General features: G+C 43.7%; 1 protein-coding gene across 1 annotated transcript in view; it reads left to right on the forward strand.

Annotated features, from left to right (window-relative positions):
• SLC23A1 (solute carrier family 23 member 1) overlaps positions 1-22,787 on the forward strand; it is a 479,920-nt gene that overhangs the window by 383,335 nt on the left and 73,798 nt on the right. The window contains exons 11-12 of the mRNA XM_086931444.1: positions 6,943-7,048; positions 10,926-11,055. Coding sequence (XP_086787570.1) covers positions 6,943-7,048; positions 10,926-11,055 — 236 coding nt within the window. The remainder of the gene's footprint in view (positions 1-6,942; positions 7,049-10,925; positions 11,056-22,787) is intronic.

Below are 22,787 nucleotides of genomic sequence, written 5' to 3' on the forward strand. Positions count from 1 at the left end.
TTCAGGTTGTTGCACCTCTCCATGTGGATGAAATCTAGCTGCAAAGCCTCGAACGGATACGTTGGAGGAGCAAAATGACCAGCAGGGGTTGGAGTTCCCTTACCAGGATTGTACATCAAACACACCATACAGTTCTTAACCAAATTCTCTGCACAAACCGGAGCCAACAACTTGCAAATCCCTTTCACGCTGATATGTGCCATCCCATGAGCCATCGTAACAACTGGAAGAACATATGCGTCGGGTAACAACCATCTTTGATGCTCAGACAAATCAGTCCAAAAACCATTCGAGCCAATCTACCCTTACTTTCTCTCCATTCATTCAACTCTTTCTCTGTAGCTTCAGCTTGGATGGATTTCACACTCTCAATCGTATCTTCACACATACTTCCATCTGGAACCCATCTCGCCGGACCTGCCACATACATTCGACTCATCACATTTCTCGCAGTTTCTTTCGCAACTTCATCCGCAAACGCATTTCCACGACCAACATCATCCATAACTTTCTTATGGGCACTGCATTTCACAATCGCTACTTGCAATGGCAAAGTAAGTGATTCAAGGAGTTCATTCACCAACTGTCCATGCTGGATCTTTGTCCCATGTGAAGTCAAGAACCCACGTTCTCGCCACAAACGTCCAAAACTATGAGCCACACCAAACGCATACTGGCTGTCACCATACACAGTCATTCGTTTTCCTTTCGCCAACACACATGCTCTCGTTAATGCAATCAACTCTGCTGCATGCGGTGAATTATGCGGGATACGTGCAGCTTCAACAATCGTATGCAAAGTCGTAACAGCATATGCCGCAGTCGTATCACCATTCGGCAGCTTGAAGCACGAACCATCAACCCACAATGTACCATCACACTCTAGAAGAGGAGTATCCCTAAGGTCTATCCTCCCTTTAGTTTCTTCCTCAGTTCTAAGGAAACAATCATGTTGTTCTTCAACATTATCTGTCTCAGCTGAGATCGGCAACAACGTAACTGGATTCCACTTGTTGCATCTCTTAATGTGCACATGACTCGCAAACAAGGTCAATTCGTAACCCGACAACTGAGCACTAGTTAAGTGCTGTGTCTTGGTACGATTCAACAAGGTATCCACTGCATGTGGAACCATCACAATCAATGTATTGTCCATAACCAAACCAGCAGACTGTCGAATCGAAACAGCCGCTGCTGCTGTAGCTCTCAAACAACTCGGCAACGCTCTTGCTACCGGATCTAAGGTCGACGAAAAATAAGCACATGGACGTTGCTTATCACCAAACTGTTGAGTCAACACTGACAATGCACATCCCTCTCTCTCGTGGACATACAATGTGAAAGGCTTACTGTAGTCGGGAGTACCCAACACAGGAGCCGAACCAAACGCATTTCGTAATTCTGAAAAGCTCTTCTGACATTCGTCAGTCCAGGGAATAGGATTTGGAGTATCCTTAACAGTAAGAGCTATCAAAGGCTCCGCTAACAACGAGAAATTGGGGATCCACTGTCTACAGTATGAATTAATACCCAAAAACGCACGTACTTCTCTCTGTGTCATAGGGACACTCATTTTCGCAATAGCTTGAATTCTTTCTGGGGTCAGTTTCCTTCCATCCTTCGATAAGAGGTGACCTAAGTAGGTTACTTCTTGTCGACAATATTGCAACTTCGAGAGAGAAACTTTGTGATGAAAATCAGACAAGTGGCACAACAACGACAAAGTAGCCTCTCTACAAATCTCTTCATTGTCAGCAGCAACTAACAAGTCGTCAACATATTGAATTAGAGCAGCACCATCAGGTAAAACCAACAAATCAAGTTGCGTCTTCAAAGCTTGACTATAGATCGATGGATTTTCGCAATAGGCTTGAGGAGCGCGCTTAAAGCGGAAACTTCGTCCTCCTAAAGAGAATCCAAAAATATCTCTACTCTCCACGGCAATCGGGATGCTGAAGAAAGCATTCTTCAAGTCAATCACCGAAAAGCATGTGGCTGTAGCCGGGATCAAAGTCAACAAAGCAGTGATATCAGGCACAACAGGAAATTGTGGAACAACGATCTTATTCACCTTGCGAAGATCGATCACAAACCTATATACAGGAGGCTGTGAAGAATCAGTCCTCTTCAGAACAGGCAAAACGGGACTATTGCACACATTACCTCTCGTTTCCTCGATCACACCCTTTTCTATCAAATCGTAAATGATCGTCAAAAGTGCTCGCTCACCATCACTCGAGATACGATACTGTGGAATACGGGGTAACTTAGCATTCGCTTTCAACGTCACAACATACGGCGGAATCTCTAAGAGGCCTACATCATTCGGACCAGTAGCCCAAAGCGAATCAGGGAGGGAAGACAATTCAGGTGGTAGTCGATCTTTGGACAAATACATCGGAGAGATCACTCTCTCGCCCAATGTAAGATGTACTCCTGACGGAGAACAATACAGCGTCGCATACAATTTCTTTAACAAGTCCAATCCCAACAAATTCTCACCACAACCTGTAGTCAAAATGAGGGGTGCTTCAAATCTACGAGGTCCAACGGAAAGAGACAACGGAGTAGAAATTGGATTCGTAACTGGGGCGCCAGAAAAACCAACAGAAACATTCTTTAAGCCAGACAAAGGTGCGCCAGGGAGTTTAGAGTGCATAATAGAACTCTTCGCAGCACCAGTATCCAACAGAAAAGGCTCTGACACACCTTATGCAATCACTTCAACATATGGTCCACTCTGATCTACTGGAACTGAAACAACTCCCTCTCTTTGTCCATGGCTCTCCTAGCAATCATTACCATCCACTTCCTCACCTTCGACGTAGTAATCGTCCGTATAATACTGAGCTGTCTTACCAGACGCACCATTCTGCTGATCAAAACTATTCATGGAATTCTGTGGAGGCAAAGGACGCGCGTTCTGACCACGACCTCTACCTCTAAGTGCTTGTTGAGCACCTCGACCTCTTACACCAGAAGCACCATTTGTGCGCTGTAACAAAACCGGACAACTACTCTTAAAATAGCCCTCTTCTCTGCAATACGCACACTGATTAGGCCCATACGGAAAACATTGTTGAGAAGACTCGTTCCTTTGCGAGTTTCTCGAATATTGCTGATTCTGCTGATAATCGCATTGATTATTAGTACGGGGCGGATAAGCTTGTTGTAGAAGAACTTTAGTCTTTAATTCCTTAGTCTTCTTATCCATCTTCTCTACCTCATCTTTATGCCTATTTTGATACTACTGGGCCGTAGCTAAAATTTGCGCTGACGTGGAAACAGCCCAAGCACTCTCAGAATCTTTCAACTTATTGCACAACTCGGGAAGCAAATTATGTACGAATTTGTTGATGAACAATCTCTGGCCACCCTCGGGAGCCATGTCCTGACCACTGTGGTCTACAAAGGTCTCTTCAAACCGCGTGAAAAAGTCAGACACAGTTTCATCTTTCTTCTGCTTGCACGCAGACAACTTGTCCCAATTGACACGCACTTCAGGCATCAAAGTCTTCATATAAGTAATAATCCTACCAGGAAGTTCAGCAATCAAATCCTCAGGCTTAGCGCCACCTATTTGTCTATTATCGGCATCTCTAAGATGAGCCCATGTGTCACCTAATTCATGTGCATGATCTGTGTGACTAATCTTACCCCAAATAGGCTGTGGAACAACATTCCCAAACAACATGTCTATGTCTGCCAGATTCATGATGTACAAACCCACAGTCTGAGTCAACTCTTTATAATATCCTGCCGGATTTTTGTGTGGATCAGGCAAAGACTGCTTGATAGCTAAAACTTCAACACGCTTCCAAGGAACATGTACCCAAACACGTTGAAAGTGTGCGGCAACAGGCGGATTAACAGTTGCATCAGCAGGCCTCCAAACTGGAGGAACCTCACGCATCAGATATTGACGCGCTTTTCTCTCTACTGACGAATCAGGCTCCAACAGTCGCTCAGAAGGAGTTGCACTACGGAATGACAACAACGTCGCAACTGCTTTCTCAATCTCGAGAAGACCCACAACGGTCCCTTTCGCAAATTCGGAACGTATTTGGTACAACTCAGAAGGAGCTTGTCCTACTTCTTCAACCCATTGTTCATGAAGGAACACACACATCATGTCAAAGACGTACCGAAAGAAGGAGAAGGAGACAGAATAAGAGAAGACGGAACAATATGAGAAGAATCCAAAGTCAGAACAGGAGGAGTATTATAGATAGGCGTAGGAGTAGCAGACGAAGGAGGAGGCAAAGTTGGCGGCCCTTGAGAAGGCTGCGCCAAAGGAATAGTAGCCAACGGAAGAGGAGCTGGCTGTTGAGGAATCGTAGGTGGCAAAGCAACCGGAGGTTGCGCAACTACAACTGGTGGCGGTGGTGCCGTAGCACTCTGTGCATAAGGGGGTGGCGAACCCAATAGATGCGACATTAAAGGATCTTTCACAAGATCTTTCTTCTCTTCTTGCTCTTTAGGTGGCAAAGCTGGGTAGCACTTATCTACCGCTGACTTCCGGATCCTAAGCATCTGTTCGCTCTCTTGCTCTTCCTCATTATCCCTAAACTGTATAGCAGCTTGCACCATTGACAAACCTCGTTCTCGTTTATTTTTCTTCGCTAACTTAATTTCTTTCTGTTTGGCTTCTTTTCGCCATATGCGGAAAGAGTCAAACATTGCCGGCCGGGCTTTCTTCTTGAACAGTTTAACTTCGAGATTATCTAGAATCTCCGTTTCAAAGCTAACATAACGGGGCCACTGTAGGACACCGTCTTTTCTCGTGTATTTAACCCAGACGTCATTATAACCGATGGGGCCCACACCATGTTTTACATAGAGCTCATAGGTTGGAGTTCCAATCGGAGGAACCGGACACGAATCCTCCAACCGGGAATCCCTAGAACAACCACAACCAAATATCTTTCCAAGTCTGCTAAGACCAGGCATCTTCGCTTCAAACTTCAAGGGAAATCTCAAAATGATAGCCTCGTGAATACACGAGTCCCTCGGCTTTGGGGCCTGCAGGTACCAAATCAAAGCGATCCTCGAAGGGATACCAAAACAAACTTAGGACTGGGAGACGCTCCACTCATACTTAACTGAAATGTCGATGGCGTCACCAGAAGACCCGTCTATCGTCTCGTTCTACAAATCGTCTATGGCTCCAAGACAGGGCAACAGTCAGGGCAGCAGTCCTTCGTAGCCGTCGGAAAGCGGGGAACCTCGCAGCAAAGACTTTCGGACCACGACGACATACATGGGTCGATGAAGTGGCAGGCCTTCCTCCAGAATTTCCACACGAAGCTCTCCACGATCTTCGGGCTTGGACCGGTACCGCTGAAGTCGCCCCACATGGGGCGCCAACTGAAGAACCGGGTTTGAAAACCCAGCAGCGCCAGGGAAAACGCTTGAAGTCTTCGGATTCCCCTGCCTCTGCAAACAGAGACACGGGACACTTCTCGATGACGTCAAAGACCAAAGTTTATTGGTTGCAACCAGGAACAGAGGTCTACGAAGCACAACACGGGTGGTTCGCTAGAGACTGCACAATTTCAATGAGCGGAGCATGGTCTTTTATGCCAAAAATCACATTCCAAAGTAGCATCGATTACATACAAACCAACCAATGACAGTGTGACATTTCAAAAGTAGCGCATGACGACAATCCCATTTTCCGTTGTCCAGCCCACCAGAAATGACCAAGCAAATTCCAACTTTCCTGTTCGATCAGGCCGGACAAACCCATCATAAAACCTCACCCCAAATCAGTAATTATGTCGTAAAGGAAGGAGCAGAAACAGATGAGAAGCAAGATAGAAAGGTGGGTGCAGTGTACTATAAACTTCGGCAATGTCCTGCTCTTTGATCTTTATCTGACCAGCTGCTTAACAAGGAACTGGCTCAGCGAAGTCAGCCTCGGGCAAAGGAGTCAGTTCGGCCAGGTCATTTAGAAGTCAGCTAAGGTGTACGTGTCCCAAGGACTTGCTCGGCCGTAGTCATCGCCCTATGTGAGGGCAACCACACAAAATGGCTGCCGTACACAAAATGGAACCCGAGTGTTCAAACAAAATCCCTGAATACGCAGTGTTCACATTGATCGATTAAGACGAAAACACTCGTACACACCACACTCGTGATTTGCGGTCCGCTGACACCAAAATCGTCTATTTCCGATGACCTTCATTGAACGGGTTCGGAACCACCGAACCACAGACCCTCAAACTACGGAACCACATGAGAACCGCTGGTCTAAGCAATTGCTATGATTCAAACCGCAATATAATATACAAAAATAAGTGCACGCCATACAACTGCTCAAATATTGAACTATTTTGTTCAATTTACAATCAAATATAGAAAACGTTTTCATATTTTAAATGATGTTTCTTTGTCTGTATATACTTTATTAACTTTAATGTATTCATTTTAGTATTGCTTCAGTTTGTAACACAGTCGTGACCCCAGATTAAGTCCCTTGATCTAGGCAGTACATTTTTGGACTGTTTGCTGTGCTGTGATTGGTTCATTGACATGTTTGGGACCTTTAAAGTTGCTTCAGTAAGTAGAATCATCTCCATCAGTGGCATATAGTCTTTGTTTGCGCCCTGGAGACCTCTAAGCCAACTGGTCCTACTCAAATGATATCTTCCCCCTGAAGTCATATGTTGCTGAATTTGATCCTATATGGTCTCCATTTCCTGTAGTACAACACTCCTAGATTGTATCCTATGTAATTACAAACATAAATACATACATTTAGTAAAGTGTAATAGTGGTGCGTTAAGACTCATAACCTTGGAAGTAACAATTCATGAAGCATAATGAGAAAAGCACCTCTAAAATCAGCCGAAATTTATTAGAAACAATGTTGCAGTCTGATTGTTGCAAAAAGAATACAAAGAAAGTAATGATAATAAATAATGCATTTGTAATTTTCAGAGGAATCTTTTTTGAGGGGCTTTCCTGCATCCTGGCTGGATTACTTGGAACAGGCAATGGCTCTACATCATCTAGCCCCAATATAGGGGTCCTAGGCATAACAAAGGTAATTATTTGTTTTGTTCTTGATGGTGAAATGCTTGCTCAGTTTGCATGCACAGTGAGTAGTAGTCGACGCTGCTGGTAGAGAGCACAGTTGGCACGCATTCAGCAGAGTAGAAGCTGCTGCTTGGTGGGCTTCCGGCTTATGCCACGAAGCAGGGCTTGCAGTGGCGGCTGGCAGGGAATGGGTGTGGCGGGGAAAAGGGGAACGAAATATGAACAATAAAACCACTTACCTCTTCATGGCCGCTGTCTCTTCTCTGTCATTGCTTTTCTTCCTGTCGAGTCCAGGAAGCAGGAAACACACAGGCTTCCCTAAGCCAATCACAACGCTGCTCTCAGCAGTGTAGTGATTGGTCTATGTGCCGTGGTTTGGCGCTCAGATGGGGTCTGGGAGCCAGTCCATATTCTCTACCCAGGCTGGGTATTTAATACAGCTTGGTGGAGAACATGCTAAGTGCACATTACTGTTTGGCCAACCCAAGACAGCCGTCCAAACTGGCATGCGCACTTATTGTGCAAAAACCACTACCCCTCCCAGGCTGTGACACCAGCATTACCCAACCTCATAGCTATCCTGAGGGCTTGGCTTGGTAACCTGAGTGGTGAAGGCGAAGCACAAGCGATGCCGATCCCTGTGGATGCTAGCACCTATGACAGGACGTGCCAGCACCCTGGGAAGATGAAAGACTCCTCAGACTTTCTGTGCTTAGTCTATGCAGTCAGGTGGCGGCCAAGTGAACACAGAGCTGCTCAATAAGTTAGCAAATACGTTTGTCACTGTTGTGGGTTACAGAGGTTTCTCTTGTACCAGTCCAGTTTTCGTAATGGATTTCATTCATGTCATTTCCTCGTTTCAGCTGAATCATTCTGATAAACTGCTCTTCCAAGCCATCCAGAGACTCAGAAATTCTCATTCTATTTAGGTTTGACACATTTATGATCATTGTCAATGCCACATATTTGTTCAGGCTACCGTGATTAGCATGCAAGATAAGACACATTAAACACAAGGAGGATAGGCATTGTTGTTCAAAAGCTCTCGTACACCAACCTGTAGGTCATTGATTTATCACTGACCCAATGTGTTCACTGGCATCTGCTAATTCTCGCAAATGCATGTTTAGAGGGGTGAACATTCTTCCTCTTAGAACACCCATTTTATTCACTTTTTCATACGACTTTCTCCAAACATGTCTTTGGATCTCACCTTTCTGTAGGGTCTTCAGTGAGGCGAGTGTCTCTCCAGGAAAGGAAAGAACCGACTGAGAAGTAATTGTGGCTGTTGTTACCCGTAGTGTCTCTCCGGAACAAATGCCCTCACACTTTCTGCAGACTTTCCGTTCACTGTCCACTGTGTGAACATACTCTTGGTGTAAATATCTTTATATGACTCATTCTCTCTATCTTCATCTTTCACATCATTGGGGTGGTCAGTCCTTTTAAATAAACTGGGAGCGATCCCCCCTGTGTTACCTTTTGCATTATGGGCATAACTTCCTCCAGTAAGGTTATATTCTGTGGCATAAAAGTTACCTGTTTACGTAATTTGCATTTCACTAAATGTTCTAGTGGATTCCCTGCAGCACGACAATATGTGCATTATATTTTGAGGTGAAAACCATGTGCTAATGAGAGCGAGACATCTGAGTTACAAAAGATCCTCCCACAAATTGTTGGGGTGGAGCAAGGTCCCCTGTGTGTTTCTTGAGGTCATGCACCACTGACCTCAGTTCATTGCAGCTAGCGCTGTAGATCGATGACCCTCCTCTCAGCACTACCACCAGTCATGCGTGTGCACTGGAGGTCTTCCGTGACATGGATGGCAACCTAGAGCGGGGCTCTGAGGTTTGGAGGTGAGCACCGTATGGAAGAACCGTACTGAGCACCACTAGCATCCCCTGCCAGGCTGTGGAGTGCTCACAGTGGGGGCAGAGAGAATCTTGCTCTGGCAGGACGGGTCATTTTAACAGTTTTTGTCAGGGAGATTGGATTACTGGCTTCTCCTGCACTTTTAAATTGATCTGTCACTTCCTTGCAAGCGGGTCCTACACCCATCCAGGTGCGACATTAATGACACATGTACGTACATTACTTCTGTGTGTGAGGGTGCGTGTGTGGAGCTCTGGAGGAGCGGCGCCTCCACTGAGGCGGAGGAGCGTCGTCCCACTGCTTCGCAGCAGTGAAGTCAAGGAAACATAAAATGATAACTCGCGTTATTATCATTCATCATTTTATGTGTCCTTCTTTTGCAGCTTTGCGTTTGGGGTGGAGCTGCTCCGACGAAAGAGGAGCAGGGGAGGAGTGATTTGCCCACTCCTAAGTGCACTGGACTGTTTGGCCGGCCCCATAGCGCTGGCCAAACATTCATGCACACTTCGCATCTTCTCCATGCAGGCTGCATTACAGCCTGCATGGAGAACATGCCCAGGCCCCCATTTCCTGGCTGAGCACCGATCCACAGTGCTCAGACTAATCACAACGCTGCATTGCAGCATTGTGAATGGCAATTGGGAGGCTGCAAGCCGGGCGCTTTCTGCTGCTTCCTGCATCCTGCTGCAGGACCGGAGTCAGTAAGAAGAGGACGGAGGAGAGGCAACGGGCACAGGTAAGTGGTTTTAAAAAAAAAATGTCGACCCTTCCTCAACCCCCTGCGCCTGCCTCTCCACCCGGGTCTGCTATCAGCCAGTACTGGAGCTATGGGACACCTGTAGAACCCAAAGCATGCATGTGGAATACAAGGCTCCTCCAGCTATTCAAGAGATCCTTTGTGGTATGTCAAGCTTCTAGTTGTGGTGCAGGGGCACACATGTGGTTTCTTCTGTCCTTCTCCTGCTCCATTGCCCACTGGCCACAGGTCTAACAGGCAGATAAGTGCAACAACCTCCATTTTTTCTGGATTGTTGTTTTGGGTCTCCTATGACAGGAGATGCCTAGCTCTACCCCACCTACTTGCTTGCACCTAACAGCATGGAGAATAATGCACAGTTGCAACGTACAACACAGGGAAACAGCTTAATACTGGAAAGGCCAGGGGTTCATTTAGTCAAACAACTGGTGTTTTCAACAACTGCTCAATTACTGCAGACATGCTTTCAGAACACAGATCGCAACTGCAAGGCTGGAGCTAATTTTGTGGTAAAAAGATCACGTGCGGCAAGTATGCCATGCTAGGGTGCCATGGCAGAATGGTCATCACTTAGGTAAGCCCTGGGGATGGATTAGTAAAGTGTGAGTCCTTTCAGAAGTCACATACAGTGAGGCTTCTCTTTGCACAGGGAGAACATTTTCGAAGACTTCTGTTGAGGACCTCCATGGATACCCTGAACCAAAGGAACACCGATGAACATTGTGTTTGAGTGACATTTTTGTCCTAGGGAGCCAGTCGGATGTTATTGTATCAGCATCACCTCTGATAAAGGCCGCTTGCAATGACAGACTCGATTGGGAACGCCATTTCTGCCATCAAAATGGGACGGGACCACTTTTTTTCCAAAGTCTATTTACTGCCTTATTCACTACAAAGAGACAATTACTATACTTTGGCTTCCATGTATCTTGATCTCTGAACTATAGTATTCTATTACACCCAAACGCATCGCAAACTGCTCTGTAGACATGGATGGTCTTATTACAAAACAAAAAAACAGATAAGCTTCAACTGATGGGGTGCTTTACTGTTCGTCTACCTTATGTTAAGACTGTGATTTGCCATATAAAGTTAAAAAAAAGAGAAAAACAGGAGAATTAAGTTAAGAATATAGAGACACATCTTTATTTTTTGCCAATGCTTACATCTATAAGAAGTATAAGGCGAATGTCTCTCGTGCAACACAAATATTGTAATATTGGCTTCTGATAAGCAATTTTTATTTTTTCAGGTAGGCAGTAGAAGAGTGGTGCAGTACGGTGCTGGAATCATGTTTGTTTTAGGAACTGTGGGCAAGTTCACTGCTCTCTTTGCATCAATCCCTGACCCTATACTCGGAGGAATGTTTTGCACATTATTTGGTAAGCCGTTCTACAATGTAGTCTGTTTCACAAAATTCAAATACATTTTACCTACTGAATCACACAGTAGAAGACTGTGCATTGTTCGTGTGGCCATTCTAGTCATTTATTTATTAATGTTAGTGTTTCATATCAAAACAATGTGTCATCTTCCACTGTTTCGGAGCTATGACAATTAACAATTGTGTGGTGGTGGTGGAAATAACTTGGTAGCAATGCTGTTCTTGTGGCCGAAGTAAATGTATGGTTAGCTTCAGCAACTGGAAGTAAGTTGAACCAAATTCTAGATGTTATTATTGGTGTGAGACTAAATAAATGCAAACTTGGAGGTACAAAGCACATTCATGAATTAATTTTTAATTTAGTCCGTAAATTGAGTTTCTCATAATTTTAGTTAAATCTTCATAGACTCGATGACAATTGTGAACTACAAAAAGAAACATTCCAAAGGAGCTTGGAGACATCTACCACAGACAACGCGTGTTTTGCCACCAAAGACCTGAAAAAAAAACTTGGCTGAAAAACAGATGTTGCCAGTGTTGGTCTGCCAAGATAAATTGATAAAGCCCTTTCAAGAGCCAGTGGATTCAACAACTCTACCTCAACAGCAGTAGGAAAAGGAAAGAACGATGAAATGGCTACTTCCTAAGAAACATGAAAAGAGAAATACACTTTAAGCACGAATGTTGGGTCAGGAACTGCATAAAAGCAGGGGGCATAATAAAACTGAGAGCTACCCAATTCTCCAAGCATAAGTGACCAAACAGTCAACATCATGAGGAGAATCATGAAATTCCAGAAGAGCTTTTACAGTGAACCATTGACACTTCAGTGCAGAAAGTGATATATTAAAATATAAACAGTCCCACATAAATTGTAAAACCGAGGCAAGTGGGCATGAATTAGGCCAAAGAAAATGAGAGGAAAACCAATTGTAATACTAATAAAGACAAATTCTGGGATGAGGAAAAATCCTGCTAAGTTGGTCTGCGTGCACTTTTTCTACTCTTCTTATGTGAACTGCTTATAAAGTCATCAAGTGAGTCTGTGCTCAGGCTCCTGGCTGCCCAGCCACTGAGTTCAAGGTTTGGAACACATGCTTCCCTGGTAACTGATGGATGCCATCATGGCAGTGTTGTCTGATGATGCCAAAATGTTCTTCTGAAGTCGAAGTGCATGGGGTTACAAATGCAGGAATGCTATCATAACAACGGCTAGTCCTTTCAGTCTGTGGATTTACCGCTCTCTACTTGACAGGAATGAGGCCCTAACATCGCTCGCCATTACCGAGTGCTGGTATCTGCTGTGAAAATTATTGGAGAATCCAGATGCATGAGAAACCTGTGATAGGGTCATTGGCTCCAACCACCAGAAGAGATCTTCCTTTATCCTCTGAGTGACTGACACTAAAGCCTCCAAGGTCTGAGAAACTGAACACCGAAACATCTGCAGATGCCAAAGTAGAGGAGATAAATGAAGCATTGCTAATTGAACAGTGAACAAACAGGTCATCATATGAGCTTGGACCTCCGCACACTTCCTTGCTGGTGCTTCTTGGAGGGCTGGGACTTGAAAGCAAGGACTGAAGATCAATGCTTCTGGAAGAGACTCTGCCTAAGCCCTTCTTGAATTTGGCCCCTTTTGTTAGACATATCCTTTGAAGGCTGGAGCTGACATTTTGGGATTTTCAGAATGAACCCAAAAATGTTCAGGGTTAACTAAATCTCTTCCAAAAAATAGATTACTGCAGTTCTGAAGGAGTATGATTTAACCAATCATTCAGATATGCAAATACCGTAATCCCTTGAAAATGGAGATGAGACTCGATCAGAGCCACTACTTTTGTGAAGATTCTCTGGACTCACCTCAGAACAAACGGCAAACCTCTGAACAGGCAATGTTGATCCTGAATGCTTGAAAGATGATATCTGAAACTTGGAACAGTACCTTCTAAAAGAAGAGGAGTGCTTTTGTTCTTTAAGCATACGGTGCAGTCAGTCATCGATTCATGACCAAAAAGACGGGAACTTTTGAATGGCATTTGAGTGCAGCAGACTTTTGAGCAGCATCCATTTTCCATTCCTTCAGGTAAAGTTTGAAACTGAGTCGCCTCTCCCTAATGCTGATGCCCTCACTACATCAACGACAATGTCCAATAAAAATATCCACTTCTCTCTCCATTCATTCCAGTAGATCAGAACATTCTTTACCATCTTGAACTGCCTTGAACACGGCTACAAAATCTGAAAGTAGAGTTTGTGAGCTATATCCACCATAAACATGTAGTGCCAAGTGTGATATTGAAAAAAAGTGATTTTCTGCTGGCTCCATAATGACGCTTTCTTATGCCACTGACGCTAAACCCACAAGACCGGCAAATTCTGAGTCCACATGAACTGTATCAGGCAACTTAGTTTCCATACCTTCAAGGGGTAGCGTAAATTTTGGAAGATTAATCTTGTCAAGATCTTTCCATTTTTGCAATGCTACGTCCAGCACACATTGATGAATTGAAACCCCAGTGGCTTCAGTCACCTTCTGAAAATGTCATAACAGATGTCACTTCAGAATACTAGGGTTCTCTGCAGCTGGAGATCCCTTACTGTCCTTCGCATTACCAATATGTCTGGAAGCGTGTCTTGAGAAATATATTTTCCCCTCTGGTCAGTGTAAGAGGCAGATTCTTCACTGCCATAAGAACTTGACTCAACACATTAAAAATATGTAGCTTTTCACTATTATCAAATGAGTTCTTCTCTAAAGAATGCAACGTTAAATGAGTCTCTTAATCCATTCTTCCTCATCCTTCCTCTTGTCATACCCAGTCCTCTTAGGTGAGAGGTCCTCGAGGAACTTAAAGAAGATGTTGAAACATACCTCCTGTTATGTGAGTGTTTCCCTAATGTGATTAACAGAAACAGGGTTCAGCTGTTGAACATTGCAATCCTCTGAAAGCATTCATCAAAAGCAGTCTCTGAATAACTTGCTTCTCGAAGGTCAGCAGAATAGCAAAGCTCTTTAAACTCCCCCAAACTTACCTAATGGTGCATGCCAAAAGTATTGCCCCTGGGAACCGTTGCTCTCCTCACCACACCGCTCTGCCAAAGCAAAAGTACACACCGGTGCTTTAGCATCTTCTTATCAAGAGGGCTCCAAATCAGAAGATTGCATGCCGGTAAGGACCAAATTATGCCAACCGGCACACAAGTTAAATAGACAGCCGCTTACTACAAAAAAACAGGTTTTTTTTCCAATTCCACATCTGCATTGTAACCTAATTACCCCGCAATCTCCATATAGACATACTTCCTCGTCAAGAAGAAGGAAGTATAGGAGAGATACTCCTCTTATCTCTGGTAGGCTTCAGAAACCAGCCGATCAATGCAAGCAGAAGTGGTTATGCAGCCAGGGATCCCTTCAAAATACTCCCCCAGCATGCTGCTTCCACAACGGAGTTCTAATTCCCCCCAAACTGGCAGAGAAAAATACTGGCACCCATACTGAAGACAAAGATAGGCAGAGGTCTCTATCAGAGTTCTGCATCTCAGTCAAGACAGAAACCAAAACAGGAGGATGCTGGAAATACTAGCCCAATGATGGCGCCAGTGTAGGATAGATGAGTGTTAGACCTGGCACCATTGGCGTGGGTCTCCCTTCGATTTTTGCTGTTGCCTCGTGTATTTTTGCTGGTATTAGATGCTTTGGGCACTGTGCCACTGCTATTCAGTGCCACGGTGCAAGTGCTCCCTATTGTAAATTGAAGTATTAATCAGTGGTTCCATGTTTGCCTATTTGGTTTACTTGTCAGACCCTAGTCTAGTGCACTGAGTGTGCCCAGGGCGTTTAAATCCAAATCGTGGGGGTGGGCTTGCAACACTGGTTGTGCCACCCACAGAAGCAGTCTTGTAAAATGTGTCTAAGGTCTGCCATTGCCGAGCCTGTGTGCAGTCTGGTACTGTCATACTGACTGGGCATGTGCACCCACTTGCCAGTCCCTAAACCTTCCCTTTTCTTCATATCAATCACCCCTATAGTAGGCCCAAGGGTAGGGTGCATTGTAAGTATAAGGTAGGACATCCCCCGGTGTGTGTAGCATGTCCTAATAGTGAATTACAGCCATTTTCGTGTTCACTATTGCAAGGCTACCTGTTCTCCATAGGCCAGAATGGGCTGTTAGAATATTACATGTTTATAATCCTAACTGTCTCAGAGAACATGGTAGAAATTCGAGTTTAGTATGCCTGAACTCAGAATGATAAAATACATCTTTTAGTGAAGTTGGTTTTAACATTCTGTGTTTGCAAATACCACTTTTAGAAAGTAGGTATTTGCTTGCCTAACCTTTCAAGCCTGCCTCTGCTAGGTTGTGTATTCCTTTGTCTAGTTTTGTGAGTACAGGGCTGGGGGATTCCAAGAGACAGGATGAGTCAGCCCAGTGGTGAATAGAGAGATCTGCATCTAGGAGGGAGGAGTTGCACCTGAACCTTGAATAGGGCTGTGCCTGCCTTCCACAATGCTGGCTCCACCTCCTGGGGAGCGGCTGATGTATCTGCCTGCACACTGAAAGAAGAGAAAGAGTCCTGTAAACAAAGTGCTCCAGGACTCTACTTGCCTTCCACAATGCTGGCTCCACCTCCTGTGGGGCTTCTGATGTTTCTTCCCTGCACTGTGAAAGAAAACAAGAAGTCTGGTAAACAGAGTGTTTCAGAACTGGTTTGGACTGGGCAAAGGCCCCTCTCCCCACAGAGAACAAAGGATTTTGGGGTATAACTATTGGGACCCTGATCCCAAGAAATTAGATCACTTTGGACTACAAGAAGAAACCTTTACTGAGGAGAGGAACCTGCAGAAACTAAGGAGAGACTATTCCCAAACCGAAGTGCTGCTTGGGGGATTGGTCTGCAGTGGTTGCCTTGCTGCCAAAGGAAGGAGAAAGGAACTTTATGTACTTTTCTTTCAACTTGTGAAGGATCTCCAAGGGCTTGGAAAAGAGCATGCCTCCTGCTGAAGTCTCAGGGATAAAAAACGCCCCGCCCCCCAGCTCCCCAGAGTTCTTCGGAAGTGCCTGCTGCTGTTTTGGGCCTTCTGAGGAACTGCGTGTCGCAAGGAACTGTAAGCATGACTCATCAAGGAAGAAACGTGTCGCTGTGCCTGCTGTAGCAACTCCGAAGGAGGGTGTCACCGCTGGAACTGTCGCACTACATCGCATCGAGATAAGAGTCTCGCAACGAGGTCGGAGCGGGTCACCGATGCTGTGCATGGCGTTGCAACTCCGAAGGAGGTATTGCACCGTTACAACGCAACTTTTACAACGGACTTCTATTACAACGCAACTTTTACAACGCTGGATCCATTACATCGCATGCCTTTACAACGCATGACATTACATAGCAGATGCTATTACAACGCTTTTTAAATTTATTTAATATTATTTAATTAATTTAATTAATATTAAATATACATAAATATATTTATTTATGTTTTTTAATATTATAAATCAAATATATTTAATTAAGTAATTTTAAAAATAAGTATGAGTATAGGAGTATATGTTTTGGGGTACTGAGGTATATGTTTTGGTGTGTTGGGGTATTTTTAGGTTTTAGGGTTGGGTTTGGGTTTTGGGGTACAGGGGTATTTTTAGGTTTTAGGGCTGGGTTTGGTTTTTGGGGTACAGGGGTATTTTTAGGTTTTAGGGCTGGGTTTGGGTTTTGGGGTACAGGGGTATTTTTAGGTTTTAGGGCTGGGTTTGGTTTTTGGGGTACAGGGGTATTTTTAGGTCTTAGGGCTGGGTTTGGTTTTTGGGGTACAGGGGTATTTTTAGGTTTTAGGGCTGGGTTTGGTTTTTGGGGTACAGGGGTATTTTTAGGTTTTAGGGCTGGGTTTGGTTTTTGGGGTTCAGGTGTATTTTTAGGTTTTAGGGCTGGGTTTGGTTTTTGGGGTACAGGGGTATTTTAAGGTTTTAGGGCTGGGTTTGGTTTTTGGGGTACAGGGGTATTTTTAATGTTTCAGGGCTGGGTTTGGTTTTTGGGGTACAGGGGTATTTTTAGGTTTTAGGGCTGGGTTTGGTTTTTGGGGTACAGGGGTATTTTTAGGTTTTATGGCTGGGTTTGGTTTTTGGAGTACAGGGGTATTTTTAGGTTTTAGGGCTGGGTTTGGGGTACAGGGGTATTTTTAGGTTTAGGGCTGGGTTTGGTTTTTGGGGTACAGGGGTATTTTTAGGTTTTAGGGCTGGGTTTGGTTTTTGGGGTACAGGGGTATTTTAGGTTTTAGGGCTGGGTTTGGTTTTTGGGGTACAGGGGAATTTTTAGGTTTTAGGGCTGGGTTTGGTTTTTGGGGTACAAGGGTATTTTTAGGTTTTAGGGCTGGGTTTGGGTTTTGGGGTACAGGGGTATTTTTAGGTTTTAGGGCTGGGTTTGAGTTTTGGGGTACAGGGGTATTTTTAGGTTTTAGGGCTGGGTTTGGGTTTTGGGGTACAGGGGTATTTTTAGGTTTTAGGGCTGGGTTTGTGTTTTGGGGTACAGGGGTATTTTTAGGTTTTAGGGCTTGGTTTTGTGTTTTGGGGTACAGGGGTATTTTTAGGGTTCACTTTTTTTAAAAACACGACTTTAAATAAATTAAATTAATTAACTTAATTAAATTAAATTAAATTAAATAAATTATATTATTTACAATTAATAAATTAATTAAATTACATTAATTAAATTAAATTAAATTAATTACATTTTTTAAATTAATTAAATTAATTAAAATAAATTATATTATTTACAATTTATAAATTAATTAAATTACATTAATTAAATTAAATTAAATTAATTATTATTTTAAAATTATTAAAATAAATTAATTATATTAAATTAAATTATATTATTCACAATTTATAAATTAATTAAATTACATTATTTAAATTAAATTAAATAAATTAAATTAATTACAATTTTATTAATTAAATTACAATAATTAAATTAAATTAATTATTTTTTTAAATTAATAAAATTAAATTAATTAAATTAAATTAATAAAATTAACTTAATTACATTTTTTTAAAAAAGATATACTTACATATACTTACGTTGTAATGGCATGCGTTGTAATAGTATCTGCTATGTAATGACCTGCGTTGTAAAGGCATGCATTGTAATGGATCCTGCGTTGTAAAAATTGCGATATAACGGTCTGCGTTGTAAAATAACGCGTTGTAACGTCATACATCCCCGAAGGAGGGTGTCGCCGCTGGAACTGTCGCACTGCACCGCATCGAAGAAGCGCCACGCATCCCTGAGAAGCTCGGCGCCGTTGGAGCTGCTGCTATCGCATCGTGGATATCACCCCTGTAGTTGTCGCATTGCGCGGAAGCTTCACTCATCGTGTGAGAAAAGTGTCGCAGTTGGAGCTGTTGCCATCGCATCGCTGAACCAGGGTGTCACTGCTGCAGTCCACGCATCGAACCGAGAACTTCTCGCAACCCCGGGGAAGCGTTCCGCATCTGGAAGGTCTTTATTTCTTTGTACTTGAACTTTGCCGCATTTCCCTCGCTGTGATATTGCTTGTTGTGGAAACGCAACGCAACCTAAGGTACATTGACGCAAAGTGTCACATCTTAAGAACTAAACTAAACTAAGCTAAATCTATCATCTTAAAGTAACAGCATTGTGTATTTTTGTTGTTTATGGTCTTGTTGTAACTCTATATAATGTATACTTATTTTTTATATAAAACCTTGTGTGGTGTCCATTTGTAGTATTGTCACAGGGTTACTGTATGCGGTCACAAATGCTTTACACACTGCCTCTGAGATAAGTCTGTCTGCTCATGCCAAGCTACCAAGGGGGTGAGCAGGGGTTATTTTAGGAGTGTAATCCCCTTCTCCTGACTAGAGGCAAGGGTCCCTATTTGTCACCTACCTGTGCCAACTAGAGACCCCCAAATCTAACTATGAGGCTGGCATTTTAGCACTCCTGATGTTTCCTATCTTTGAGTAAGGGTTCACTTCAGAAGTAATGAATAGGGTGAAGATGAAGGAAATAAAGGTAATGCAACATGAAACTGGTTATTGTAATGTTTTTCCTGCCAGTATTGTGAACTGGTCCAGAAACATTCTTGCAATAGCAAACCAATACCTGCAGGAATGCAAGAAAACAGCAAAACTGCAACAGAGGCAAATCCTGTTGTAAAGTAGAACAAAGAGTTAGAGAGTGGGAGTGGGGGTAGCATAAAAAATGCTGCTGACAGATCCAGCATTACCAAGATAACCGTGCCACCTTGGTCCACCTGGCAATAGATATTACCTGCTTCGGCAACCAGGTCCAATTCGGTGCTATGACCACTCGGGAATCCATTCTGTGAAGGATACAGACAGAGCTGAGTGGTGTTAAATTTGGCCAATACCTGGTTAATATATTTTTCTAAGATTTTAGCTGGTGCAATCTATTATACCAAGACTGAATAATAGTTTAATATTCACTCTTTGTAAAATAATAAACACACAGTCCAGAAAGAGCCTGAGGTAGCTTGTTGTGACACTGTCTGATGGATGGCATAGGCTTGTGAAGGTGCCTTCACCAGCCAACAGAGATTATCCAGGGCTGATGAAATCACAGCCACGGTCACTGGGCCCTGGCACACCTCAGAGCCTCCTCCATCTGGGATGCTTTAATCCTCCATCTGTAACGTGCTAAAGCGCTACAGCTAAAGGTAACCATTGGTGCAGCAGACTTAAGCCGTGCAGTGCCCATGGACACATGACAATCACCCGGTCACCCTAACCTTTCCCAACTAGTCACACAATGAGTTTCAGTTTCATGCTCCAGTGCTCGAAGCAGAAAAGAGCAGGATTCCAAAGGGGACCTGTGGCGGCAGCCAGGTAAGTAAAAAAGCATTTAAATGTTGAGGGTGTTTGGGCGAGAATGTGTGCCTGTGAGTGAGCGTGTGCATGTGGGAGCTTGTATGTGGGTCTATGGGTGGGTATGTGTGTGTGAGAGAGAAAGTGAGAGCCAGTGAAGGAGGGATCATGAGTGATAGGAAGTATGAGAATGATTGAGAATGAACAACAGTGAGTGAGGAAGAATGACAGTGAGCATAACTGAGTATTTCTGTGTGTGAGATTGAGTGAGTCAAAGAGAGACTGAGGAAGTCACAGTCTGAGGGAGTCTGAGGGATTCAGCAGATAGGAGCAACAGAGTAACTTTGAGCGAGTGAGAATGAGTGAGACTAAGCGAGAATGAGAGAGACTGAGCAGGTCAGATTTAGAATGAGTGAGACTTCATGAGTGAGCGAGACCCAGTGAGATCGACTGAGTCAAAAAGGGAGTGCAAGTGCGAATGAGAGTAAGTGAATAAGACTAAGTGAGACAGAACAAGAGTTAGACTGAGTGCATGTGAGTATGAGCGAACCCCACCTTCCCCCATCTCGAACCCGCCGAGAAGAAATTAGGCTTGTTCACTGGTATTCAACCAAATGATTATGCCTCACTACATTTATAGGTCACCTGCCGCCACTGCTTCCCATTCTGTGATGTACCCCAGGTTCTCCTGTGCACCCTCAACCCTGTGCAGTCTGCGGCACAACCTTTGAAGCTAGTTCTTTTTTGAGTACTGACAGTATTACAGTGATATACAATGCTTCTGCACCCTAAGAACTTAAAGGGGAGGGGATTGATTACTTGTATACTATAAGGGATTACAAGGCTATGAAATACTTCTATACCAGAAGAGATGAAAGTGATGTAAAACACTTCTATGCAATAAGAGATATACACCGCACATACTGACATGCACCGGACTTATATCTAGCTTAATCGATCATGAGCGCAGATGAGGGACAGATGGGAGTGCACAACGCAGAGCCTGTTGCTTAGGGGGGCACCACCAGTATATGACTTTCTTGGTAGCGACACTAACGAATAAATTAATAAATATATGATGGCATCAAAATAAGGTAACACTGCTTGGTTTGGCTTTTTATGTCTCTGCTAGAAACCTGTAGCTGTCTGTTGACCAGACCTCCTGTTTCTAACATACATAAAGGGGGTTTTGGGTTAGTATTTTGCTCACGGTTGGGTTACTTTTGTTGTCTATCTCCCGTTGTCTCCTCTTAAGTCAATGATTGTCATCCTTTTTCTTGTGTTTGGTTTTCACATGAGAATTTCTGTCTCATAGTGTTCTCATTGGCTGACTTGTATCCTTCCACAGCTGACATTGCTTACATTGAGGGAACGACTTGTTTCTTGTTCTTTGAGCACTCCATTGTACTTGCTTACTCCCTATGTTCTGCTTCCTTCTTCACTTTAGCCACGCCTCTTCTCACCTTTTGTATTTTTTCCCCTATCAACACTCAAAAGGGGTGCATTCCAAGCAGCCTTGAACTTGGTTATCTGCTCCAGTGGCTCTTTGAAGTGAAAACATCTCTTTTAGGCCAACTTTGAAAACTTCAGAGCAGTGTTTATTTAGTCTTCATTATAGCCACCATAAAAGTGGAGCAGATCCCAGCTAACTGTACAAAAGTTGACTCACTGTCCTATTAACAGCCACGTTAGCTTCATTTTCAGATATATTGATTGTGGTGCACTTGTAATGTTCATTTTTTTTGTCTAACTCATTTGTCTTCTCTTGATTCGACAACTTTTCCGCCTATTGTGTTCATCACACCCAGGAACATTTCAGTCTCCTCACAGTGTTCTTAATGGATGAGTTGTACCCTTTCACAGAATACTTGAAGGAAATCTTATATTTTGTTATTCAGCATTCCATGGGGTGCATTTGCTTACTTGCTCTCACATCTTTTTTCTCCTTTTTTCAACCCCCATTTGCCAGCACATAGTCTTTACCCTCCTTGATGCTTCCTGTCCTGCTTGCCATCCTGCTAACTGCTTCATTTGTTTTATTTAATTATTTAAGGGATCAGCAGCGACGATATGCTGCCAGGCTGCCCACTTTGTCTTTCGTGCTTAGTGTACACTTTTTTTCTGTTTTCAAGTTACCATTCTAACATGGCTGTACGCCATGTTTGAATAGGACAGTACACAAAAAAATTGCTACCACCATGGATGTCATTTAGGGGTCACCAGGGGTCGCTCTTGCGACCCCTGGCTTACAACTTGCAACCCCTGGCACTGCCTCTGCGACCCTTAACTTCAGAGGTGGTGAAATCAGTGCCAGGAACGCTGGGGTATCTTGTCCTTATGGACATCGGTTGGGCCCCTGCTCTCACTGTTTTCTGTCAATCTTTTTATACTAATAGTTAATAATGTTACATGATTAGAGCGGCAGACCCTGATGCAGAGGTCTAGCCCGGGACCAGGGTTCAATTCCCCACCTTGGCGGGTCTTGGGCTCAAAATTCCACGGACCTGATAATTCTCGCCTCGGTGCCTATTCCAATCATGGAGTCCCACTCTGCAACTCTGGGCAATAGCTTGCTTAATTTCCACAACGGCCCCCACAACGCTAAGGATGCCTGGCCTCCACCTTGGGGGTGCCCAGGAGTGAACGCCTCACAGGGAAAGCCAGGACGGGTTCCACAGCGGTATTCGTAAAAGCGCCTTGAGACCCTTGCGGGTGAGTAGTGCGCTATACAAGTATCAATTTACATTTTACATTTACTATTGGGGTTATAAAAAATGGAGTACAAATACCTGGAAAATTACTTTTTCCGAAAGTTGAGGTAAGTTATAAAAACATTATTTTAAATGTATGTTGTTTGCATGCTTGCTGGAGAGTATGTATTAGGGAATGT

The sequence above is a fragment of the Lissotriton vulgaris genome, chromosome 7, assembly GCF_964263255.1.
Source record: "Lissotriton vulgaris chromosome 7, aLisVul1.2, whole genome shotgun sequence".
Lineage (NCBI taxonomy): Eukaryota > Metazoa > Chordata > Amphibia > Caudata > Salamandridae > Lissotriton > Lissotriton vulgaris.